The 27,184-nt window shown below is 39.5% G+C and overlaps 1 protein-coding gene and 1 long non-coding RNA gene across 11 annotated transcripts in view; one reads left to right on the forward strand and one right to left on the reverse strand.

The window, feature by feature from the left end:
• LOC131279416 (uncharacterized) overlaps window positions 1-26,454 on the reverse strand; it is a 36,518-nt gene extending 10,064 nt beyond the window's left edge. Inside the window, exons 1-2 of the long non-coding RNA XR_009186748.2 lie at window positions 26,142-26,454; window positions 2,011-2,127 (exon numbers count right to left, since the gene is read on the reverse strand). This is a non-coding gene — a long non-coding RNA (uncharacterized lncRNA). The remainder of the gene's footprint in view (window positions 1-2,010; window positions 2,128-26,141) is intronic.
• CDC14B (cell division cycle 14B) overlaps window positions 1-27,184 on the forward strand; it is a 134,253-nt gene that overhangs the window by 14,334 nt on the left and 92,735 nt on the right. For 2 of the 10 annotated variants that reach the window (XM_004470951.4, XM_071216639.1), the window contains exon 1: window positions 26,556-27,165. The exons of 6 other annotated variants lie outside the window; for them this stretch is intronic. In XM_004470951.4, coding sequence (XP_004471008.1) covers window positions 27,117-27,165 — 49 coding nt within the window. In that variant the 5' untranslated portion in view covers window positions 26,556-27,116. Of the gene's footprint in view, window positions 1-26,529; window positions 27,166-27,184 lie in introns of those variants that run through there. 2 more of the 10 variants (XM_004470949.5, XM_004470950.5) reach the window with 2 other exon arrangements.

A 27,184-nucleotide genomic window follows, 5' to 3' on the forward strand; every position in this document is an offset into this window, starting at 1 on the left:
CCATTGGAAATTGGGCTGAACTGGGCAGTGGGTTTTGGGTAGGTCACTTACAGAACCTGAGGCAGTCAGTTATGGTATTGTTAATTTGTTTCTCTACACTAGTAGCAATTTAGTGTAAGCTCTTAGCTAGTTAGCTCTGAACTGTTATCTCAAATTGAGTTTGTTATTGTCACAATGTTGTGTCCTGTTAGGGCATTTCTGACAGCTAATGTTGAGAAAAGATGCAGGTGATGGCAGGGATTTGTTAGAAAGAATGAATGGCAAAGTACAAAGCTGAGTGTTTAAAATGCAAGCTTAATGAGACCCTTAAAAGAAGTGTTTAGGGAAACAAGGTAAAGATGAATATGCAATTGACGACTGCTGGAAATTCTTTGATTTTTATGAAGGGCTTTATAAACATCCCTGTAGCTTGGAGGTTAGACTAACAATTGTGTGATTAGCATCTAGAAGAATTACAGCCAGAGACAAGTTCTGACTTCAGTGAATGTGAAGTGACTGAAAGAGCTGCGCTACTGCCAATGTAGAATGCCAGGAATGAATCTCCATGGAGACTGCAGATTCCGTTCAAATTCCATTTCCAGGAACTCCTCATCCTTAGCTACACGGAGTATATGTGTGTGTGAGAGGTCAGCTACCTTACATCTTTTATTTCTAACAAGGTCAGAAAATAAGTGTTAGAAACTCTTGGGACTGTTTAAAGATAAATAAATCTACCGTTTTAAGTGCTCAAGCGTTTATAATCTCTGTGTACAAAAGTTAAAAGCCTATGAAATCACAGATTACCATATGTGGTGCACCTAAGTGCTGTTTTCCATAGATACCTTTTTGGATGCTTTTCCCCACATTATTAATCCCTTGCACAGTACTGTTTCATTTCTCTTTTGGAAATAATAGTCTATTCTTAGTGGAGGGGAAAATAATTCATACTGCTATGCTGGTAAGAGGTGAAATTTAACAGTGCTGAAACTTTCAAATGGCATCAACGTTCAACAGTAAATACTTTTACTTTGAAATCATTAGAAATTTTTCTGTAGTTTCTCCAAGATCAGAAGGCAGTTTTTAGAATTTAGATATAGCCCTGCTATATCTCACTCCCCCCTCTTAATCCAGTTCCATGTACTTGAGGTGTATTCATAATCCTGGGTTCATGATACACTCCTCATTGGCCCATGCATGGCCCTTTACTAGGCTTTCTTTGTTTTTGAAGTATGGCTCACCTAAACAGTTCTCTTCACCTAGAGTTGCATTCTTTTTATTTTTTTCTTTATTCATATGTTGAATAGGTAATGCAGATTGCAAAAGATACAGAAGAGTATAAACGGGGCAGAGTAGGAGTCCCACTTCCCCTGTCCTCTAGCTACCCATTTCCCCTCTAGAGAACGAACATTATTCACTTGTTATGTCTCTCCAGAGATTTTCTCTGTTTTTGCAAATGTGTGTATGTATTTATATATGTATATAAAAATATTCCCCTTATCCAAAAAACCAGGATATTATTTCCACTGTTCTGCACTTTACTTTCTTTTTTAAAAAAAATTTATTTATTTCTCTCCCCTTCCCCCCCCACTTGTCTGCCGTCTGTGTCCATTTGCTGTGTGTTCTGTGTCGCCTGCATTCTTGTCAGGCGGCACCAGGAATCTGTGTCTTTTTTTTTGTTGTGTCATCTTGCTGCGTCAGCTCTCCGTGTATGTGGCGCCGCTCCTGGGCAGGCTGCACTTCTATTGCGTGGAGTAGCTCTCCTTGCAGGGCGCATTCCTTGAGCGTGGACACTCCTACATGGGGCACCCCTGTGGGACGGCACTCCTTGCGTGCAGCAGCACTGTGCGCGGGCCGGCTCACCACGCAGGCCAGGAGGCCCTGGGTATCGAGCCCTGGACCTCCCGCATGGTAGGCGGACTCTCTTTTAGTTGAGCCACATCCACTTCCCTGCACTTTACTTTTTACACTGCTTTTAGAAGGTTTCCCAGGGAGTACAGAATTGGAACAAAGGGAGATGGAGGAGGCTCTTACTGGGTGTTTTCAAGCTTGCTTCTAGGTTGAGATGTGATGATCATGGCTTCTGTATGGGCGATGTCTGCTGGATGCTAAGGCCCATGCTAAGACCTGTATCTTCCTCTTCCCACACCTCTGAAAATAAAAAGTTTCTAAGATATAGGTGCTCATTATTTTTTAAAAAAAGTCACAGAGAGGAGAAAAAATCAATGATCCTACTAGCAAGGTGTTTATCAATTAGGATAGACTTGGTTTGGTTATGCTGTAGTAACAACCCCCAAATTCTCAGCAGCTTAAACAAACAAGAATTGTTCCACAGCCACTGTAGGTCAGCAGGAGATTCTGCTTATTGTAATTGCTTGGGGACCTAGGCTGATGAGCATCAGTCACCTTGAATATTGCCTGTCTCTGTGCCAGAGGTGTCTTGAATTGGCAATTAAATGCTCATTTCCACTCATAGCTCATTGGCTAGAATTAATTACATAGTCTCACCATACTACAGAAGGGCAGAAATGTACTTGGTAGGTGGGGAACTAGAAATATTTGGTAAACAGCATTAATGATTACCACATTTAGCCTTTTAGATTGTTCAGTGCATGTTTATATACACTATAAATACTATTATATCATTACTTTTTTTCCCACTTCATATGTTTAGTTATCTTTCATTGCCATAAATAAATGCATTCCTAAATAGAGACACCTCCTCTTAGAGACATATGATTCCATTGTATGGAGGTAAAATAATGTATTTATTTACTTGTGGATCCTCTACTGAGGAAAATGTACATAAATTCATTTTCATAAAATTGGGTAGAGAATTTCAGGGGTTGTGGACTCCTTACCCAGCTAGACCATGGATTCCTGTCTTGGTCTCTAGGTTGTAAATACAAGCCTTATATAGAATTCCCCCATCCTAACTTCCTTCTTCCCCATATAAAGTATATTTTTATACTTTTAAAATTTGATATTTTGAATATATAAACACATTAACATGGTTTCAGAAAAAGTAAAGGGTATAAAGTGAACCTTGACATACTTGCCCTTCTGCCCAGTTCTCCCTGCTAATCCCCCACAGGTTTTAGTTTGTTTTTCTTAAATGCATATGCAACCAGATACACACATAGATGCTTTCACAAATTATTTTTATTATAAACTTTATTTTGAATAATTTTAGATTTACATAAAAGTTGCAAAGATAATACAGAAAGGATCTGTATCCTGTATCCCCTTACCCAGTGTTCCCTTATGTTAACATCTTATATTACCATGGCAAATTTGTCAAAACTAAGAAGCCAGCATTGGTAGGAACTATTAAACTCTAGACTTTATTTGATTTCTCCTTTCGTTAATATATTTTTTCTGTTCCAGGATAAAATATAGAATACTTCCTTGCATTTAGTGGATTATTTTTGAGCTAAAATATAGCATATTTTACACATGGTTTACCCCTTCAAGTTCACAATGGATGTATTTCATTGATTCTAAACTTTAATAGATTGCAACTATTATTTTAAGTACTTCTAAGAAAGGAAATATGCTACCAATTATAACTATAAGTCACTGTAAGATACAGCCTGATTTCAGAGATGTTCAAATGTGAAAAAAAGAGTACATCTCAGAATTGATGGGATATATCTTGGAGATATTTTATTTCATAATGTCCTCCTTTTTTATAGGTGAATAGGATTTTACTTTCTAAAGTACATACATATGGTCTTTAATCAAACCCTTACTAATGTTCATTTGGATTGTTTTCACTCTTCAGTTACGAAAAATAATTCTATATTGAATAACCTAGTACACGTGTCATTTCGCATAGGTACAGTTGTGCATATGAGATGACTTTCAAAAGTGAAATGCTGGGCGCTGCTGTAGCTCAGTGGTTGAGTGCCTGCTTTCCATGTATGAGGTACTGGGTTCAATCCCTCATACCTCTTAGAAAAAAAAAAAGTGGATTGCTAAATTAGAGGCATATTTATGTGTAATTCTGATAAAAGTTATACCAATTTACAATCCTGTTATCAATGAGTGAGGAGTCCTTGTTTCCTTTTAACCCTACGAACGGGGGGGGGGGGTTACCAAACTTTTGTATTTTTGTCAATCTGATAGATGGAACATTATAACTTCAATGTAGCTTACATTTCATGTGTGTCTTTTATGAGTGTGCATTGAGTTTCTGAAACCTGGCTATAAATATCCTTTGCCTGTTTTTCTATTGGGCTACTGGCTGTTTCTAATATCTATATATTATTAGGTTCTTTAAGTTTTTGGGAAATTATTACCTGTGATGATTTACAAATAGGTTTTCTATTTGTCATTTGCCTTTTGAGTCTATTATAGTTGTGGTGGTGTGTATTTGTCATGCAAAGTTCATAGCTGAACCTGCCAATGCTTTCTTATCGTTTCTGGACTAAAAGTTATTAAGGAATCCTTTTGTGTTTTCTTTTCCTTCTCCCCTCCTAACCTTTACGCTATTGTTGTCATGCCTCTTACTTATACTTATATTATAAACCCTACTAATTCACTGTTACTGTTTTTTGTTAAAACCATTCTTTTAAAGAGATTTAAATAAGAAAAATAAAGCTTACATATTTACCCATTTTAGTTAGTATTTCTTGTACCCTTCATTACATCCAGATTGCCAAGTGGTATCATTTTCCTTCTGCCTGAAGGATGTCTTTTTTTTTTCCTTTTTAAAAATTTATTTCTCTCCCCGCCCCCCTATTGTTTTTGCACTCACTCTCTGCTCTCTGTGTCCATTCATTGTGTATTCTTTTGTGTCTGCTTGTCTTGTCTTTAGGCAGCACTGGGAACCAATCCTGGGACCTTCCAGAGTAGGAGAGAGGTGCTCAATCTCTTGCGCCACCTCAGCTCCCTAGTCTGCTGCGTCTCTTATTGTTTCTACTCTGTCTCTATGTTGTGTCATCTTGCTGCGCCAGCTCTCCGTGAAGGCCAGCACTCCTGTGCGGGCCAGCTCTCTGCCTAGGCCAGTTCACTGTGTGGGCCAGCTTGCCTTCACCAGGAGGCCCTGAGAATTGAACCCTGGATCGCTCATATGGTAGACGGGAGCCCAAATGCCTGAGCCACATCCGCCTCCCTTTTTTTTTTGAGGTACTGGTACTAGAGATTGAACCTAGGGCCTCCTCATATGTGGGAAGCTAGCTCTCAACCACTGAACCACATGGGCTTCTGTAAGTTGGTTTTTTCATGTGATTGCTTGTTTTTTTGTGTGTGTGTATTTTTTAGGAGGCACAGGGAACTGAACCCAGAACCTCCTATGTGGGAAGCAGGGGCTCAATTGCTTGCGCCACATTCCCCAGAAGGATGTCTTTTTTTTTTTTTTATTTCTCCTTTTCCCCCTTCCCCCAGTTTTCTGTTCTCTGTGTCCATTTGCTGTGTGTTCTTCTTTGTCCGCTTCTGTTGTCAGCGGCACGGGAATCTGTGTTTCTTTTTGTTGCATTATGCTGTGTCAGCTGTCCGTGTGTGTGGTGCCATTCTTGGGCAGGCTAAGCGCTGGGTGGCTCTCCTTATGGGGTGCACTCCTTGCGCTTGGGGCTCTCCTACACGGGGGACACCCCTGCGTGGCAGGGCAGTCCTTGCATGCAGCAGCACTGCGCGTGGGCCAGCTCCACACGGGTGAAGGAGGCCTGGGGTTTGTTCTGCGGACCTCCTATTTGGTAAATGAACGTCCTAACCACTGGGCCAAGTCCACTTCCCAGAAGGATGTCTGTTTAACATTTCTTATAGTATGAATGTGATGTTGATGAAGTCCTTCATATTTGGAATGTCTAAAATTGTCTTCATTGTTGTCTTTGTTTTTAAAAGATTTCTACCCAAAATAGAATTCTAGGACGACAGTTTTTTTCCCTTTTACAGATGTTGCTCAACTGTCTTACACTTACATTGATTCCAACAAAAAATCTGATAATCCTTATTTTTGTTTCTCTGTATGTAATATGTACTTTTTCTTTAGTTGCTTTTAAGATTGTCTTTTCATTGATGTGTTTGAGCAAGTTGATTTTGATGTACCTTAGCTTAGTTTTCTTCATATTTCTTGTGCTTGAGATTTGTTGAGCTTCTTGGATCAGTGGCTTTATAGATTTCATTAAGTTTAGAAAGTTTTGCCATTGTATCTTTAAAAATTTTTAAAGGCCTGAAGGACTCCAATTACCTGTATATTATTAATTAGACCATGTTAAGCTGTCTGATAGCTCACTGATTTTTTTCTGGGGAGGGATTCTGTTTTTTTCTCTTTCATTTTGGATAGTTTTCTATTGCTATGCCTTCAAGTTCATTACTTTTTTATCCTATGTTTTATCTGCCATAGATTTCATCCAGTGTATTTCTCATCTCATGTATTGTAGTCTTCATTTCCCAAAGTTCGATTTGGGCATTTTAAATATTTTATATGTACTTTCAGATGTGTCTCTACATATATTTTTTTAACAATAGTTTTATTGTGATAACAGTGATGTATCATACAATTTCAGTGTTAAGTTACATTTCAGTAGTTTTTTTTTACTATATTTACCCATTTGTGCAGCCATCAAAATCTGATTTCAGAACATTTTTGTCATCCCCAAAAGAAACTGTACCTATTAGCAGTCACTTCCCTTTCCCTTCCTCCTCCACCCCAGCCTTCAGACATCACTAGTCTACTTTCTGTCTATAGATTTTTTATTTAGGACATTTCATATAAATGGAATTATACAATATATGATCTTTTGTGACTGGTTTCTTTCACTTTGCATAATGTTTTCAAGGTCCATTCATATTGTAATATGTGTCAGTGCTTCATTCCTTCTTATGGTTGCATAATATTCCATTGTACGAATATTCATCAGTTGATAGGACATTTGGGTTGTTTTTTACTTTGGGGCTATTATGAGTAATGCTGCTATAAATATTTGTATTCAAGTTTTGTGGACATATATTTTCATCTTACTGAACATATGAAATGCATTTGTAATAACTTTTAATGTCCTTCTCTGCTCATTCTCTAATGCTACCATCTGTGTCAATCCTGGGTGTTTCAGTTTGACAAAGGTCTGCTGATCCAAAGTACCAGAAATGGGCTGGCTTTTATAGTTGTAGAAGCTTACAGTTCTGAGGCATTCACTGAAATGCCCAAATCAAGGCACCATCAGCAAGGCTTTCTCACTAAAGTCCGCTGCCATGTGTTGAAGCAAGATGGCCGCCTATCTCTGCCTAGGTCTCAGTCTAGCTTTCGGAGCTCAGCGGTGAGCAACTAGATATAGGGCTTGTCTCTTTCCTGGCCTCTTCTATCAGTCTTGGCTGCTCTGCTTTTTTCCCCCTAGTTCAGCCATGAGTTATCAGACAAATGACTGTCTCTCCCTGGGCCTCAGGTCCTTGAGCCTCTTGGTGCTTTTGTGTTCCTGCAGTCCTCTCTCCCACATGGCAGGATCAAGTATGGTGGACCTCCTTTTTCTTGTGTGTGTCTCCATTTATATTAAACTCAGCAAGAGGGCAGAGACTCAACCTGAGTCATGCCTCACCAACTTAGTCCAGTTGAAAGGGTCTCACACCCACAGGAATGGATTAGTTCAGAAACATAATTTTTCTTTCTTTGGAATTCATGAAAGAGTAACTGGGTCTGTTTCTTGTTCTATTCATTATGGGTCATGTTTTTCTGCCTCTTTGCATACAAAATTTTACCTTACTGGTTACTGTTTGTGTATGTGTATATATCTCCAGCTTTGTTCAAAGATGCAATTAAGTTATTTAGAAACCTTGTGATCTTTCCAGGTCTCGCTTTTATATTTGTTAGGTGGATCCAGATCCATGCTCAGTCTAGGGCGATTTCCTTGCTACTGAGGCCCAACACCTTCCTGAGTGCTCTGCCCAGTATCCAGTGACTTAGAAGCTTTTCCATAACGGCTGGTGGGAACAAGCACTCTTCCTGTCCTTGTGTTAGCACCAGACACTGCTGGTTCTAATCCTTTCATATGGTTCTTTCTTGCACCTCTGGTAGTCTGCTCACATGCTGTTGTGATCATTACTCTGCTAAATACTTGAGACCCTCTGCAAATCTCTCTTCTTTGGTACTCTGTCCTATGAACTCTTGTTGCCTTGGTTTCCCTGGACTCCCAGCTTCATCTCCCCAACTTGGGGAAACTGCCAGACCAGTGTCAATAAACTGGGGGAGTTGGAGGGTTCACCATGTTTCCTTTCTCTTAGGGGACACACTATCTTCCACTGCCTGATATCCAGAGTCTTGGAAAATATTGTTTAAAATATTGTAGTTTTCAGTAGGAAGGGCAAAACTCTGATCCTTGTTACTCTATCTTGGCTGGAAATGGAAATACTGTTTTCTTACAGATCTTAATAGTCTTTTTTTTTTTTTTAACATTTAATAATTTTATCCATTTGAAATTTATTCTGCTGTGATGTCATAAAGCCACTTTTATTTATTTTTTCAGATGGCTACCCTAATGCTGTTTATTTACTTGATAACTGGTTTGATTTGTGACATTTGTCATGAATACATTCCTGTATATGTTTGGGTCTATTTTAGGACCTTGCTTACTGTCCTATTTTCTAGATTCTGTTCCTATGCCAGGAACACACTGTTTTAGTAATGGAGGCCTTTTATTGTATTTTAATATCTGTTAGTACTGGCTCCTTTTAGAGGTCTTCTTTTTCAGATTTTTTTCCAAGCTATTCTTATTTATTTCTGGCTTTTTTTTTTTTTTCCATATGAATGTTAGGATCAACTTGTGTATTTCATAAACAAATTTAAAAATCCTGCTAATACTTTTATGAATCAACTTAGGGAGACAAAGTCTTCATGGTGACTCTTCTATCCATGAACATGACATGTCTTTCAGTTTGCTGAAGTCTTTTGGGTCCCTTGGTATTACATTAACATTTTTATAACCGTCTTACATGTTGTTAAAATTTTTCTCTAGATAATCTTTTTTTTTTTTAAGTGTCCAATTTTTAAATTTCTGGGTATTTAATCTTTGTCACGGTTATAAAAGGGATCTTTTTGTTTTGTTTTGTTTTACATCGTAATCATTTTCTGAATAGGGATCCTAACTTTTCAGGGAAAACATTAATTTTGTTTAACTTTGATTCCTAGTGCCCACAAGGATTGTGCCACAAATTGGACCACATAGTTTAGAATGTAGAAGTAGCTGCTCAGTGAATGTTGAGATGTTAGAATAAAGACTGAGGGGTTACTGTAACTCCATTAATACTACATTTATATCGCAGATGATCACCTCATGGCTTTGTTTTTTATTATAATACTGATCTTGTTGGTATTTTATCTTATTTATAGCTCTTATACATAAGGTCGTATTATTATTTAGCTACCTTTTTTTCCTGAGCCATGTAAAAGAATTACTTCACACAGATACTGGTGATATTTCTATAAATAGATTTGTTGATGAATAGGAATGTTGATAAATGAATAGAAATTTGCTTAAGAAGCAAACTGGTCTTTAAAAACAAATGATTTTAAATAACTCAGTTTCACTTATAGTACCTATTTGCAAACTAATCTTAATATTATTATATATATAGATATTCTTTCCTGGATTATGTTAGACCTGGAGATCAAAAATCCAGATTTCAGGTAATGTTTTACATGTATCTTCAGCAAATAATTGCACCTGACAAATATAAAGGTTACTTTTAGGAATGGAACAGAATATCTGAAATTAGAATTACTTAGGAAAATTTAGGATATATGATAAGCATAAACATTCACTTTAAACAAATAGCAATAAAACATACAAGGTGTAAATCTTATCAGATTTTTTAGTATTTTATGATCTTTTCAACAGAAAGATTTAGCTCTTGCTTTCAGGCAATATATTGATAATAGCTATCCAAATAATACATAAAATAACAAAGTTGTCCCATAGTTATATGTTAAATATTACTTTGTTTAAAAAGACTGTCAAAATTTTTAAACTTGGGAAATTTAAGAGCTCTTTTTTCAATTAAAAATGTTATTTTTTACATCAGTGTTACAAAAATACTCAGTTAACACCAGATAGTAACTACAGTAACAGTAAATCTTCAGGAGTGGGTATAGCTCAGTGGTTGAGCACCTCCTTAGTATGTACGAGGTCCCAGGTTCATTCCCCAGTACCTCCTAAATGATAAACAGTAAATCTGCTGTGGTTAGTGGTTAGTGCATTTTTGTTCATTCCTTAGTCTTGAGGGATTTTAACAACGCCTGCTCTGACTACTCAAGGCTGAGAAGGGCTTCAGATATTATGGGGCAGTGGAATGGAATTGCTTTGCTTGCAGTCGAAGATACTCCTTGCTTTTGGGGTGGGGCTGGTCCATCATCATAGTTTTATTAGTTGTCGAGGGCAAGCTCGAAGAGCTGGAGAGTCGGAGTTGGCCACGTATCAGCTGGGTTTCAGGGCTCACCCCTAATAGGAACATCCGAAGACTTAAAGTCTCTGAAAAATATACTTAACAAGTAAATTGAAAATTATAGGCTCAGATAAAAGGATTAGAAGAATCATGATTAGGGGATTTATAAAAGTACAATTACGTTATATTTGGGAAATAGATTTTCATGTGTTCCCAGATAGAGCTCACTGAGAGGCTGTTGATTTCAGTAGGCTGCATGGCTTGCCTGTGGTGTCTCGACGTCCCTAGGGCCCTCAGGAGCACTTTTGTTTGTGGCACTTTGTGAAGTCTGGTTGAGACCTGAATAAGCAGGTCTCTTAGCTGTAGAAATTCTATTTTGCTTAATATGTCCCCCTTTTGGTTAAGGTCTTTCTCCAAATACATCACTAATTATCGCCTGGTAATCCCTTGGTGCCAGGGAGGCAAGAACTCTTCTGTTCCCCCTGAAAATCAAAGTATGAACAAATTTTTGTTGAAGTCCTTTGGCTCACTGCTTCATGTAGAGCTGACGACAGTCTTGTCCACCGGTCAGCTGCTGCAGAGAGCTAAATGCTACTGCTGTGAAAATCTGTCGTGTTAAAAAGCAACCTGTAAATAAAGGTAGTATGCTCCCTGTGTGGGTAGGTTAATAGAGGATTTCAACAAACATTTCAACCTTCTTAGCTTTCTGCAAAGTTATACTGCTTCCAGCTCCCTTTCTGAACTCCCTGAGGGTGTTTTCTTCTGTAATGTTACAGATCCCACAAAAGCACAGCTTTGAAGGGAATTGAGCTGTGAAAAGCTCAAATAAAATATCTCCTTAAATGATGTGGGTTTCAGCATTCTTCATCCATCTTTTTGGAAAAAGTAGTTATTAAAGTATTAAATCTTGAAAGCTGTATCATATGAAATATGCAGTTTTGAAACTCACCAGAGCCATTAAGATACCTTCCCATAGGCTTTCCTTGAAGTTACACTGTGATAGAATAAAGAGCAATAGGTTTTTTTTTGTTTTTTTTTTTTAAGATTTATTTATGTCTCCTCCCTCCCTCCACTGTTTGCTCTCTGTATCCATTTGCTGTGTATTCTTCTGTGTCTGCTTGTATTCTCATTAGGTGGCTCTGGGAACTGATCCTGGGACCTTCCAGAGTGGGAGAGAGGCGATCATTCTCTTGATCCACCTCGGCTCCCTGGTCTGCTGTGTCTCTTATTGTCTCTCCTCTGAGTCTCTTTGTTGCATCATCTTGCTGTGTCAGCTCTCCGCGTGGGCCAGCACTCCTGGCGGGGTGGTACTCCTGGTGGGGTGGTACTCCACAGCACTCCTGGTGGGATGGTACTCCTGTGTGGTACTCCACATAGGCCAGCACTCTGTGTGGGCCAGCTTGCCACCTAGGCCAGCTTGCCTTCACCAAGAGGCCCTGGGTATTGAACCCCAGACCTCCTATATGGTAGGTGGGAGCCCAGTTGGTTGAGCCACATCTGCTTCCCGGGTTTGTCTTTTTTAATGCTGTAAAATAATTACTGGTATGTATGCTCATAAATGTTAATCAGTTAGGAATACTTCAGTTATATTCTCAAAGCTTCGTTTTACCCTGTTGTCACAAGTTGAGTAGCCCCATGCAAGTTACCTATTCCTCTTTGGCACTGCCTTTCTCATCTGTAAAACCAGGGTGATAGAAGACTATGGTGAAAGTGCTTAGAATTTCCTTTTCTCCTAGCCCTGTCTGCCCTACCTTTATTTATTTATTAAACAGGCAATTGCTGAATGACTGTGGTGTATAGGCACTCTGCCAGGTAGAGTATGTTTCTGACCATAGATATTCTCATATTGTTAGGTCAGATGCAAAAATTAGAGTTGTACTGTGAGGCATGATGTTAGAGATCAAGACTCCAGAATCAGAGGCCCCAAAAGTAGAAGGGAAGCTACAGTGCTCCCTTCGTTTTGCTTTGCCAATAGTAGAGACCTTTTGTCTCTGAGTATCTCCGTTGTCCAGAGGCTATAGATAAGAAACCGATGGACGATGGACGATGGACATACTTCAAGCTTTGTGCTGTGCATTCTAGTAGACACTAACCACTTCTGGCTATTTAAATTAAATCAATTAAAATTTAAAAAATTTAAAATTCAGTTCTTCCCTCCCTAGCCAAGTTTCAGAGTACTCAGTAGCTATATGTCACTAGTGGTAACTGCATTGGACAGTGCAGACACAGAACTTTTCCATCATTGCAAAAAGTTCTTTGGACAGCGATGTTCTAGGTAGTGTAAAAGAGGTGGGTCTTCAGTTTTTAATAAGGGAGAGAAGAGCTGTGAGGAAAGTTCCATAATATTCTGCTATATTTATATTACTTGAAGCAAATCTTGGTTGGAACCAGATGGCATGGTATTAATGGAGTCACTATTTTCTCCCTATTCAATCCAGTTTACTTTTTAATAACATGATTGATAGAATATAAAAAGTGGCAGATAATCTTTCTATTAAAAGATAATTTAGGTCCTATTTCTGTGAATCTTTTGTGAAGAGTTTAGTATCTCTTAGGAGCTGCTGTTTTAGTGTGACATTCACAGTCTACTGCAGAAACCGAGGAAGGATAAAAATATTCAGGGAAGTGGATGTGACTCAAGCAATTGGGTGCCCACCCTTCCATATGGGAGGTCCTGGGGTCGGTTCATGGTGCCTCCTAAAAAAGACCAGCAAGACAGCAAGCTGATGCAATGGGCTGGCATGGCAAGCTGACGCAACAAGATGATGCAAGAAGCTGACACAATGAAGAGACACAACAAGGGAACACAGTGAGACACACAAGTAGGGAGCAGAGGTGGCTCAAATATTGGGCACCTTCCTCCCAAGAGAGGTCCCTGGTTGGGTTTCCCGGTGCCTCCTAAAAAGACGAGCACACAGTGAATGGACATAGAGAGGAGACAACGAGTGCAAACAACAAAGCGGGGAGGATGGGAGAGAGATAAGTAATAAATCTTTAAAAAAATTAAACATTTCAGGAATCTTTGAAGGAATGTTTCTACTAGCCTTACTGCCTTTTCTGCTAGTCAGTCTTTCTTCCCTCTTTCCTTTCATTCTCTCTTTCTTTCTGCAATGTATTTACTATTCATGGTTTATACTAGATACTTAGGCCAAGATCATTCTTAATATTCTATAATATATAGTATTATATTTTATATAGAATACTTTATTCTGTAGTCTTTTCATGGATCTATTAGTTGTCCAGGGCAACTAAAGTCAAGATTCTTTTAGACTGCCCTCCTTCCCTTTTTTTATTAAAGTATAATTCAGTGCAATAAAATGTACAGATTTAAGTGTGCAGTTTGAATTTTATCAAGTTTTACACATCTGTGACCCACCATTCCCGAGTTACTCTGTTCACCTTTCCAGTCAATCCACTCTTACTCGAAGCAACCACTGTTCTGAATGATCACTATAGATTAGTGCCTGTTTTTGAACTTCATATATATGGAATCATAAAGCCACAACACTTGGGTCTGTCTTCTCTTGTTCAGCATAACGAGAGATGATTCCATGTTGTTTTGTGTATTAATACTTTGTTTTTTTGTTATTGCTCATGGAATACTCTGTTGTGTGAATATGCCACAGCTGCTTATCCATTCTCATGTTGATAAACATTTGTTGTTTCCAGTTTTGGCCATTATATAATAAATAGAGTTGCCAAAATATTCATATTTTGTAGATGCATGTTTTTATTACCCTTGGGTATATACTTTGGAATATAATGGCTGGGGCATAGGGTGTAAGTGTATATAACTTTGTAAGAAACTACCAAGCTTTTCCAATGTGCTAATAATACTATACATTTCCATTAGTAATGTCTGAGAGTTGTAATTGTTCTATATCTTTTCCAATATTTGGTATTGGCATTCTAAATTTAGTCATTCTTTTGGTATTCATTGTATTTTCAGTTTGCATTTCTCTGATGTCAAATGCCTTTTTCTTGTTTATAGGCCATTCCTATATCTTCTTTTGTGTAGCGGCTTCAAAGCTTTTGCTCTGGTTTCTGTTTTTCATATAGTATGTACTCTTAATCCTCTTTACTGTGTATCATTTTTTTAAAAACCACAGCTAAATTGGCAAGATAATGCTTTTAATCTCCCTGAAAAGTTTCTCTAGAGAAAAAATTACTTATTGATATGATTGGCTGTCCTAAATATTGTTATAAGGGCCTTATAAATCTCATCAGAAATAAAGAGTATTATGTAAGTCAGGAATATATCTCACTTAAAAAAATGAGTATTTTGAAAAGAATTTGCTTTTGATAAAGCAATTATACATTCAAAATATTCAAAGTAAGTCTTTGTTTCATTCACTGCCAAGAAATTTAAAAGGAGATATACCATTTATTCTCCACCACCACCACCCCTGCCCCTGAAATAAGGTAAAAAAAAATTAGAACTTACTTATAAAAGTTCTTAGTTTATGATAATAAAAGAGTATCTTTCTGCTCAAGTTGACTGCTTTCACTTATTTATGTGGTTTTTCTCCTCTTTGGGTCAAGATTCTGACTTCCATGTCTGTGATCCAAATGTTTTAGGACATGCTAGTGATTCTACATCTAATCTCTTTGTATCATACTGATGAAAACTGACCTGAGCCAATTTGGTCATGTACAGTTCTTAGGAATTTTTTGATAGATAAAAGAAGCTGCTGGAGTCAGACTTGGCCCAGTGGTTAGGGCGTCTGTCTACCACATGGGAGGTCCGCGGTTCAAACCCCCGGCCTCCTTGACCCGTGTGGAGCTGGCCCATGCACAGTGCTGATGCGCACAAGGAGTGCCCTGCCAGGCAGGGGTGTCCCCTGCGTAGCGGAGCCCCACGTGTAAGGAGAGCCGCCCAGCGTGAAAGAAAGTGCAGCCTGCCCAGGAATGGCGCCACCCACACGGAGAGCTGACATCAACAAGATGACACAACAAAAAGAAACACAGATTCCTTTGCTGCTGACAACAACAGAAGCGGATAAAGACGACGACGCAGCAAATAGTCACAGAGAACAGACAACCGGGGTGGGGGTGAGGGAGAAGGGGAGAAAAATAAATTAAAAAATCTTTAAAAAAAAAAAGTAAAAAAAAATAAAAAAAAGAAGCTGCTGACAAATTTGAGGGAGATGGAGCTTAGCTTCTCCCCAACACCCTTGCTTAACTAGGTTAGAATGAAAGCTAATCTCAGATCAAAAATTCTTCTAAACAGTTATTTTATTAAACAAATATTTATTAACAAGCTGACACAGTTCATACTAGACACTCTGAAGTTCTAGTTTCTGCACTTTTAAGTACTCTGATCACACTTTTTATGAAAGGTTCACTTGAAACAGACATAACAATATTCTAGGAAGAGGATTCTGTTACCTATATAGTTGGCACAGGTTAACCCAAAATCCTCAAAACCAGTAGCTGGATGGTGTCACACTCAAACACTATCCTTTGGTAAGTATTTTTTTTTTTTTTTTTAAAGATTTATTTATTTATTTAATCCCTCCCCCCCCAGTTGTCTGTTCTCTGTGTCTATTTGCTGCGTCTTGTTTCTTTGTCCGCTTCTGTTGTCGTCAGCGGCACGGGAAGTGTGGGCGGCGCCATTCCTGGGCAGGCTGCATTTTCTTTTGCGCTGGGCGGCTCTCCTTATGGTGCGCACTCCTTGCGCATGGGGCTTCCCTATGCGGGGGACACCCCTGTGTGGCAGGGCACTCCTTGCGCGCATCAGCACTGCACATGGGCCAGCTCCACATGAGTCAAGGAGGCCCCGGGGTTTGAACCGCGGATCTCCTTTGGTAAGTTTTATTAGATTCTTATAACTTGGTCATGCAGGTGTAGGGGAATGTTTGGCAACTATTTCAGAGACAACCTGTATTTATCTGCAGCCACGAACTTCACCAATAAGAATCCATTTCTAATAGCTACTATGCTGATTAATAAATCACTAATTTTACTAACTAAAAAATACTTTGGGCATTCCGTATTTTAATTGTAAATTCTCCTGAAGAATGGATAACAAAAAGCTACCATATTACCTCTGGGATGTGACTCCTACTTAAAAAAAAATATATATATATATATATATATAAAATGTATATATTTTTTAAGTTATGAGCTTACGAAACAATCATATATAATTTGCAGAATTTGCATACATCACTCCTCCATCAACACCTTACATTATTGTGGAACATTTGTTACAGATTATGAAAGAACATCATCAGACTATTACCACTAACTATGGTCTGTAGAGTGCATTTGGTATATTTTTCCCATCTATCCCCTATTATTAACACCATATATTAGTATTGTACATTTGTTATAGTTCATGAGAACACTTTCATATTTGTACCGTTAACCACATTCCCATTTCCATCACATAGCTCACTGTGTTATACAGTCCTATTCCTTGTATACAGTCTATCCAAAATATAACACTCAGTGGCTCTCAATTTCATCAGAGTTGTACAGTCATCGCTTCAGTAAATTTTTTAACGTTTTCCTGCTTTTATAATAGCTGTCTATCTTTGGAGTGTGAGTTTTTTTGATTTTTGTTTTTAAAGATTTATTTATTTATTTCTTGTGTTCATTCTCTGTGTGTTCTTCTGTGTCTGCTTGTGTTCTCGGCGGCACTGGGAATCTGTGTCTCTTTGTTGCGTCATCTTGCTGCATCAGCTTTTTGTGTGTGCAGTGCCACTCCTGCGTGGGCTGTGCTTTTCTTGTGCAGGGCAGCTCTCCTTGCAGGGCGCACTCCTTCTGCGTGGGGTTCCCCTACACAGGGGACACCCCTGCGTGGCATGGCACTTCTTGCATGCTGCGGCACTGCACATGGGCCAGCTCACCACACGGGCCAGGAGGCCCTGGGTTTGAACCCTGGACTTCCTATATGGTAGGCGGCCACTCTATCAGTTGAGCCACATCTCCTTCCCTAGTGTGAGTTTTTGACAGTTAGTTAACTATCCCTAAGACCAACTGATTGGCCCCACAATGTAGCTTAAACCAAATGGCATACAATTTATCCTTGTCTATGTAGTTTGAAGTAAATTAACAATAACCCAGCCCCATTACATAAAAGAGATAAGAAGAGAAAAATTCTTAAGCATTTTGGATTTGGTATACAGAAAAGGATTTTTGAGTGTTGTGTACCCTGCAACTCTGTTGAATTTATTAGCTCTTGTAGCTTTCTTGTTGATTCTTTGGGATTTTCTCTATTTAGGATCATGTCATCTGCCAAGAGAGATAGTTTTACTCAGTTCCCACTTAAGATGCCTTTTGTTTATTTTTCTTGCCTGGTTTTCTGGCTAGAACTCCCAGGGCAATGTTGAAGAGCAGTGGTGAGAGCAGGCTTCCTTGTCTTGCTCTGATCTTAGGGGGAAGTCTTTGTCTTTCACTCTGGGTATGATGTTAGCTGTGGGTTTTCATATATGTTCTTTATCACATTGAGGAAAATTCCCTTCTATTCTTAGTTTTCTGGGTTTTTTTTTTTTTTTTAAGATACTGGGGCCAGGGATCAAACCATTGAACCCCGGATCTCATATACGGGAAGCTGGCGCTCAACCACTGAGCCACACTGGCTCCCCTGAGTTGTTTTTTTTTTTGTTTATTTGCATATCTGCCAATTTACTTGGTATAAAAGCAATGATTTCCCTACAGCCTTTCTATAATCAACATCAGTATATAAACCTTTTCCCAATTTGATGGTATTAAGTAAAATTTCATTGTTTTTTAATTTTTTCTAAATATTAATTAGGTGAAACATCTCACATGGTTTTTGGTCATTTGTATTTGCCGTTCTGTGACTTGCCTTTTTTATACTTGATTCAGTTTTCTATTGGATTGTTTGTAATTTTAAACAATTTTATAGGAGCATTTTTTATATTTGTCTTGTTATTTATATGTTGAAATATTTTCTCCTAGTTATTTGCTTTTTTAAAATTAACTTTTAGATTTTCAGAAAAGTTACAAAGATAGTACAGTTATTTCCCATATACTCCTCACTCCATTTCAGGTTTCTCTAGTTTTATCATCTTACATTAACATGGTGCACTGAGAAGCCAACATTGGTATATTACTATTAAGTATATTCTGTACTTTATTTGGATTTCACCAGTTTTTCCATTAATGTCCATTTGGTATTCAATCCAGAATACCAAATTGCTTTAGTTGATATTCTCCTTAGTTATGTAAGGTCTGTGATAGTTTCTCAGTGTTGTTTTTCATGACCTTGAGAGTTTTGATGACTACCAGTCCGGTATTTTGTAAAGTGTCCCCCAACTTGGGGTTTGTCTGACATGGTCATCACTAGACTGGATTTTTGGAAAGAATACCACAGAGGTAAATTGCTCTCACATCACATCATACAATATGAAAACTACACACATTATTGGCTAACCATGATCACATAGTTAAAATAGTGTTTTGTGGGTTTCTCTACTGTAAAATTACTATTTTTTCCCCTTCCCATATTGTATTGTTTGGAAGCATGTCACTAAGTCCAGCCCACACTCAAAAAGGTGGGTAAGCTACATCTCTTGCAGGAGAGTGTCTATTTGGAATATATCGTTCTCTCCAATTTACTTATCCATCATCCTAATATAAATTCACGTACACTTATTTTATACTTTGGGTTATAATCCAGTATTATGTACTGTGTTATTCAGATTGTTCCAGCTTTGGCCACCGGGCACTTTCTTGGTACTACCCTCTCCAAGTATAAATACTATCCTGATTTTTATCATCATAGATGTGTTTTGTCTGGTTTTGAACTCTTTGTATAAATGGAATCGTACAATATGTACTCTCTGGCTCCTTTCATGTAACATTATGTTTGTGAGGTTTATGCACGATGTTGTTCATGGTCATAGGCTATTCATTCTCATTCCTATATAATATTCCATTGTAAAAAAGTGCCACAATATTTCATTTCTATCGTTTCTGGACATTTAGGATTGTTTTTAGTTTTTAGTTACTACAAATAATATTATGACAGTTTTTGTACCTTACTTGGTGAACTTGTGTAGGTGTTTCTGTTTTATATACACCTAGAAGTGGCATTATAAAGTCATAAGATGTATACTGTTTATTTTTTATTGCATTGTGGCCAGTGAATGTGTTGCCATTTCCTTTTGACCTAATACATGATGACCTCAGTGCAGATTCTATTTGAAAAGAATGTGTTCTTTTTTTTTTTTTCCAGGTAGTTAACCAGAGATTGAACCCAGGACCTCATACATGGGAAGCAGGTGCTTAAACCATTCAGCTATACCCACTCCCATGTGTTCTCTTTTGAAAATAGCTCTTTATATCTAGTAGATCAGTCTTTGAATTCCTTATATGTGTTTTTTTTTCGGGTGGGGGAGAGGTGTTAGTCTTCTATGATTATGGATTTATTAACTTCTCCTATTTCCATTAGTTTTTGCTTTATAGATTTCAAATCTTTTCTCAGACATAAGATCTGTGATTGTTATAACATCTTGGTAGGTTTACCTTTAATCATGAAACATCTTTTTATTGCTTTTGCTGTGACTTTTATTTCATCCAATGTTAATATTGCTTTACTTAATTTGTTTTTCCTGCAACTACTTAGTATTCCATTTTCTATCCTTTCCTTTAAATTTTGTGATATGATTTTAATTGTCTGTTTTAAACAATATGTAGCATTGTTTAATAACAATATATAAACAATATGAAATTTTAAAATTCAGTTTGAAGGTTTAATTTTTTAATAGATAGATTTAAATATTTGCATTTTTTATGATTATTTACATGTTCAGATGCATTCCCATCATCTTATTCTGTTTTCTATTTGCCATAACTTTATTTTTCTTGGTGTTTGGTAATTTCGTCACATTAAGAATAAGGAAGGACCATTATATGTTTCTTTTTCTGTGAATTTTTTTTTAATTACCCCCTCCCCCCCCCCAGTTGTCTTCTCTCTGTGTCCATTTGCTGTGTGTTCTTGTGTCTGTTGTATTCTCATTAGGCGGCTCTGGGAACCCAACCTTCCGGAGTGGGAGAGAGGTGATCATTCTCTTGCTCTATCTCAGCTCCTAGTTCACTGAGTCTCATACTGTCTCTTCTCTGTGTCTTGTTTTTGTTGCATCATCTTGCTGTGTCAGCTCACCGTGTGGGCAGCACCACTCCTGGGTGGTCTGCTCTCCTGCGTGGGGCTACACTCCTTGCACCGGGGCCACTTCTTGTGTGTGTGGGGGGCACCCCTGTGTGGGGTGACACTCCTTGCCCGTGGCAGCACTCCACATGGACAACCTCACCACATGGCCCAGGAGGCCCTAGGGATCGAACCCTGGACCTCCCATGTGGTAGGCGGAAGCTCCGTCCATTGAGCCATATCTGCTTTCCTTTTCTGTGAATTTCTTACTCCCATCTTTTGCCCATTTATTTACTGGGCAAATACATTTTTCTTTTTCATTTATAGTTCTCTGTAAATTCTGAATACTAATCCTCAGTTCATTTTGTGCATTATAACTTTTTCTTCATCCCTATGAGTTGTCTTTTCATGTTTTGTTTGGGGTCTTTTGCTTTATAATTTGGGCCTTTTATATTTTGTTTTTTAAAAAACCATCCCTACTCCACTGTTATGAGTTATTTTCCTGTATTTTTTTCTAAAAATTTTAAAGCTTTTCTTTTCAAACTGAAGTTTTTAATATACCTGAGAGTTTTTTTCATATTTAGAGGCTAGTGGTATATGGTATGAGATGGGGTTCAAACTCCTCTCTCCCTAGTATGGACAACCAATTGTCCTCACACCATGTATTGGATATTCTTACTTTTCCTATTGATCTGTAATACCATCTCTGTCATGTGAAGTTTCCATGTATCTGTGAATCTCTTCTTTACCTTTTATATATTCTGTCTGTGCTAGAACTACGCTGCCTACGTTATTTAAAGTGTTAATATTTGGTAGGGAAAGAGCCCCTTTCTTGTTCATTTTCAGATGTTTTCACTTCTTCTAGAAAGCTCTTCTAGATTAATTTTAGGGTCAGCTTTTCACTTTCCATGAATAGCCCTGTTTGAAATTTTGATCAAAATTACATTTAATTTGAGGAAATTACCATCTTTGTGGTATTCCATCTTCCCATTTATGAACCTATTTTATTTCTCCATTTATTTATAAAGGATATGTACATCTTTTTTCTATTTCATAATTGGTTACTACAGTATATAGAATTGCTTTTGTTTTTTGTATGTTAATCATCCATATCCAGAAACCTTGCCGCATTTTAAAATTTATTCTAATAGTTCTCAACCGATTCTCTTGTGTTGTCTGAGTATACAGCCATTGTTTCCAAATAAGAATAAGTTTGTTCTTTCTAATTTTTATCTCTTCTTTCTTTTTTAATCTTAGTGTCAGCTAGCACTTCTAATTATTACATTGTTAAAAAGAAGTAGAGAAGTGGATACGGCTTAGGAAAGCAGATATGGCTCAAGTGATGATAGAGCTTCCGCCTACCATATGGGAGGACCTGAGTTTGATCCCTGGGGCCTCCTGGTGAAAAAGTAAAAGAGAAACTGTGCTTGTGTGGCAAGCCAATGCTTGTGTGAGTGCCTGCGTGGTGAGCCAGCGCCCGTGCAAGTGAGTCATGCAGCAAGATGATGACACATCAAAAGACAGACAAGGGGAGAGTCAAGGTGAAGCACAGCAGAAACCAGGAACTGAGGTGGTACAATTGACAGGGAACCACTCTCTACATCAGAGGTTTCCAGGATCAAATACAGGTGAATGTTAGAGGAGAGAAAATGAAGAGAAGACAACACAGACAGCAACAATGGCAGGACAGGAGGAGAGAAGGGGAAAAATAAATAAGTAAATAAATCTTAAAAAAAAAAAAAGGAAGTAATGTTAGTGGGAATTTTTGTCTTCTAAAGTTAAGGCATGAAGTATGATATTTGTTGTAGATATCTGAAAGATAATCTTTATTGGATTTAAGCCCCATTGTGCAGAGACTTGATTGGGCATAGTGTTGGTTTTAATGACTTCCTTTTTTGTTTTTAATGAGATAATCAGGTGGCTTTCTCCTATAATCTGTAAATGTTGATAGACTTTTTTTCTTTTTATGGTTGAACCACTTTTTATATGCTACTGGCCATTTGTATTTCTTCTCTGAATTGATTGTTCATAGCCTTTATAAATTTTTTTTCCATTGGGTTGTTATCATAGGTAACTTTGTAGGGACTTTTTTTTTTAAAGATTTATTTATCTCCCTTGTTGCCTGCTCTGTGTCCATTCACAGTGCATTCTTCTGTGTGTCTGCTTGTCTTCTCTTTAGGTGGTACTGGGAACTTATCCTGGGACCTTCCAGAGTAGGAGAGAAGTGCTCAATCTCTTGCACCATCTCAGCTCCTTGATCTGCTGCATCTCTTATTGCCTTTCCTCTGTATCTCTTTTTGTTGTGTCATCTTGCTGCGCCAGCTTTCAGCTCTGGTCAGCTCCCTCCGGGCCATCTCGCCACGTGGGCCAGCTTGCCCTCACCAGGGGGCCCCGGAATTGAATCCTGGGCTTCCCATATGGTAGAGGGAGCCCAATCGCTTGAGCCACATCTGCTTCCCTTTAGGGTCTTTTTAATCTGTTATGATAGTTGATCCTTTATTATACATTTCCCTTTAAGTTTCTTAATTTTGTTTATAGTATCTTTACCAGATATAACTTCGTATTAATCAAATCTGTTTTTTGGCTTTATGCCTTGAGTTTTGCATCATGCTTAAAAGTCCCCCATGTTTAATTGTAAAGATATTCTCTTGTTATTTTTAGTTACCATAGAGCTTTTAAAAAATTTTTTATCTAGTATTTTTTTTTAAAGATTTATTTTTATTTATTTCAACCCCCCCTGCCCCCGCCAGTTGTCTGTTCACTGTGTCCATTTGCTGCGTGTTCTTCTTTGTCCACTTCTGTTGTTGTCAGTGGCACGGGAATCTGTGTCTCTTTTTGTTGTGTCATCTTGCTGCGTCAGTTCTCCATGTGTGCGGCGCCATTCCTGGGCAGGCTGGACTTTCTTTCGCGCTGGGTGGCTCTCCTTATGGGGTGCACTCCTTGTGTGTGGGGCTCCCGAATACCTATATTTGTTATACAGGAAAATGCTTTTTATTTATTTAACAAATACTTAGTAATGGATGAGGAAGCAAACTGGATGCCCAAAGGCCAGATCAGACCTGTAGACAAATTTGGGTTTTAAACAAGGGGTTTTCAATATTTTTGTCAACATTTTATAAATGAGATTTCACAGTATGAAACCCAGATTTCTGTATTGTTTCCTTCTACTGTATCATTAGTCAGGCAGGGGTTGCAGTTATGTGACAGGGATACAGGCAAGAGGGTTTAATACTTAAGTTCTTCAGTTTTCTGTTTTGACACCAAAAAACATTAAAGGGGGATACATGGGTTTACAATAGGATTATACGTTTAATCATTGACCTTTTTGCAAAACTTTGTAAAGAGCCCTGTTTCTAGCTCCAGGTCGAATTTCAGATTTGGATTTGGAGGGAAAAGCTGTTCACACTTCCATCTAGCTAATTCCAGTTTTGATTGGGCTTTGTTAAAAGAAATTGGATTTCAGGAGATAAGTGGAAACCAAAAGAAGTTACTAACGGGTTGTTTTGCTTAAATGTGCAAAGGACATTTTTCAGGTTGCCTTACGCTATGCTCACAGTATATTTCCTTCTTTTTTAAAAAAAGATTTATTTATTTTTATTTCTCCCCCCCTTACCCCCCCCCCTCGCACCCCCCCCCCCCCGCCCCCTGCCCCAATTGTCTGTTCTCTGTGTCCATTTGCTGCATGTTCTTCTTTGTCCGCTTCTGTTGTTGTCAGCGTCATGGGAATCTGAGTTTCTTTTTGTTGCATCATTTTGTTGTGTCAGCTCTCTGTGTGTGGCGCCATTCCTGGGCAGGCTGAACTTTCTTTCGCGCTGGGTGGCTCTCCTTAAGGGGCACACTTCTTGCACATGGAGCTCTCCCACGCGGGGACACCCCTGCATGGCAGGGCACTCCTTGCGCGCATCAGCAGTGCATGTGGGCCAGCTGCACACGGGTCAAGGAGGCCCGGGGTTTGAACCGCGGACTTCCCATATGGTAGACGGATGCCCTAACCACTGGGCCAAGTCTGCTTCCCTATATTTCCTTCTTGATTGAGAGTCAGCTTTGGAATAGCATTGTAAAAACTTCCTAACATTTTTTTTTTTAAACAATGAATTAGGTTTTTTTAAAAAAGATTTATTTTATTTATTTCTCTCCCCTTCCCCCCGTTGTCTGCTCTCTGTGTCCATTTGCTGTGTGTTCTTCTGTGTCTGCTTGTATTCGTATTGGTGGCACTGGGAATCTTTGTCTCCTTTTTGCTGCGTCAGCTCTCTGTGTGTGCGGTGCCAGTCCTGGGCAGGCTGCACTTTCTTCGTGCTGGACGGCTCTCCTTATGGGGCACACTCCTTGCGTGTGGGGATCCCCTATGCGGGGGACACCCCTGCATGGCACGGCACTCCTTGTATGCATCAGCACTGCGTGTGGGCCAGCTCACCACATGGGTCAGGAGGCCGGGGATTTGAACCCTGGACCTCCCATGTGGTAGGCGGATGTTCTATCAGTTGAGCCAAATCTGCTTCCCACTAATATTTTTGAATAGGTATTAATAATAAATATATATTATAACTCAAAAGTTATAAAAAGGCATAAAGGTAGAATAAATCTCCTTACTTTTCCATATTTCCAGACACCCAGTTTTCCCTTGTAAAGGCATCCACCATTACCACTTTCTTAAGTATCCTCCCAGAGATAACACTATGCAAGATTTAAATACAATCATGAAGCAATATATATGCTCTAAATACACACTTATAAATGGTAGCATTATATATACTGTTAGGTATCTCAGTTTTGTCACTTAATCAATATTGGCAATGTTTCCAATTTTAAATTTTCATTCTGGAAACTTTGTCAGATTTCCCTTTTTGTTCTATTCACACAAGCAACACATTAAAGTGCCTATTTTCCCACAACCTTACTAACAGTATCATACACTCCTTTGATTTTTGCCAGACTGAGGAAAGGATGATACTTCTTAGTTTAAATTTGCATTCCTGTTGTTTTCCAATAACATAAAATTGAAGTTGGGTATCTTCTTTGCCATGAATTTAGAAAAGGTTATCTCTTGACTCTGTTTACTGCCATGAGGACATTTTAAAGGGATGTGTATCAGTTTAACAGTCCATTCTCTTAGGGCTTCCACTTTTTGTGGTCTTTATTTAGAAAGGCTTTCTCCAGTTGGAGAGTATAAAAATGAATTCATGGTTTCAATTTTTACCTTTAGGGCTTTACTCCATCTGGAATTTTGGAATAAGTTAGGAGGATGCAGGTTATCTTTTGAGGCAAAAATGTATATGTTGTGACTTCAACATTATAAAATGTAATTCTTGGGGTAGAGTTGTTACTGTACTGTTTTCCCATTTTAAGAGGATCATAAGAATTTTTTTCATGGATTATTAAAGTAACACTTGGAAAAAATACCGGCGAGAATGAAAATTACCCACAATCCTAGCACCATGTTAGGTATAACAAAATTGGGATCATACTGGATCTTATTTTTTTCCCCTTGAGATTCTAAAAGAGGGTTAGAGAGTCTTGTAAGTGGTGTAGTATTTTGTGTGTAGAATTTTCTTAAGCCGTCCTCATACTTTCCTGAGAAATCCAGCCCCTTTAGAGGAGTGAACGACCTCAGTGTTAGGCGTAAAGGATAGACGCAAGCTCTCCAACCATCCAAGAGGAAGCGGGTCTTTACCTGAAGCAGCGGCGTGGACGAAGCGCTTCTCTCGCGGCGGCCTCGGGGGCTCTCGGTGCTGCTCACCGGGCTGGGTTCACGTGCCTGTGGGCTGCCAGGCTGCGGGCTTCGGGGGTGCAGTCCGCGTTCCCCCACGGTCCAGCAGGGGCCCGGGCTGGGTTCCCGCGGGGCGCGAGCTGACTTCACGGGCCCATGAGGCCTTGCGGCGTCCGGGCTCCGGGTCCGCGCGGCGGCGCCGTGGACTCGGCTAAATCGCGGGTGCAGACGGAGACGGAATCCCGCCACTTCCCACTCCGCTCTGGACCGCCTTGACAGGGCTGGGCATGCTCCCGGCTGCCTCGGCCCGAGCGGGCTGCAGCGCCCCCTGGCGGCGGCGGCGGGCGGTAGCGAGGGCGGCCCGAGCGCGGGGCTGGTGGGAGGAGCCGGGGCCCCCGCCCTGGCGCCGCTCTGCACCCTGGTCCAGAGTGGTCCCCTGCGGGGCTCCGCGCCTGGCCCATCAGGGAAGTCCTTTGAATTGCTAAAGAGCATCCCGAGACAATTTTTTTTAAAAAGGCTTGTTTGCGCCTCTGACGTTTTGGCCTGACGTCCCAACTTCGAGCCCAGAATTTTGGTGCTGAAGGAAAACTCTTGGCTTTGCATGCTGCTGCCCGCGGACTCCAGCGCGGGGGCGACGTCTCCGGGGACTTAGGATGATTCCGTCCCCTGTTCCCTCACCGCCCCCTTTGGGGCTGTTTTGAGAAGTTTTGAACTTCCGGGGTTGGCTTGCTGGGATTTGTTGTTCCCTGCCGCCTTGGTGGCGTCCAGCCTGTGGCAGGGGTCGGTGGCCGAGGTGCTTGGCTGGACCCAGGGTGCGGACAGGCCCTTTAAACCTTTGGTCTTTTAAATTCCGGGGGTGTGGTCGCGGCGCAGGGGCTGGTTGCTCCAGGCCCACCCTGTCCTTCCCCTCCGCCCCCGCCTTCCAGATGCTTTGGAGTCATGAGCCGGGAGGGCGTGCGGACCTCTTTGGTGGCGGAGGTGATCAAAGGTGAGTGCAGGCGGGCCCC

Source organism: Dasypus novemcinctus, chromosome 8 (genome assembly GCF_030445035.2).
Source record: "Dasypus novemcinctus isolate mDasNov1 chromosome 8, mDasNov1.1.hap2, whole genome shotgun sequence".
Taxonomy (NCBI): domain Eukaryota; kingdom Metazoa; phylum Chordata; class Mammalia; order Cingulata; family Dasypodidae; genus Dasypus; species Dasypus novemcinctus.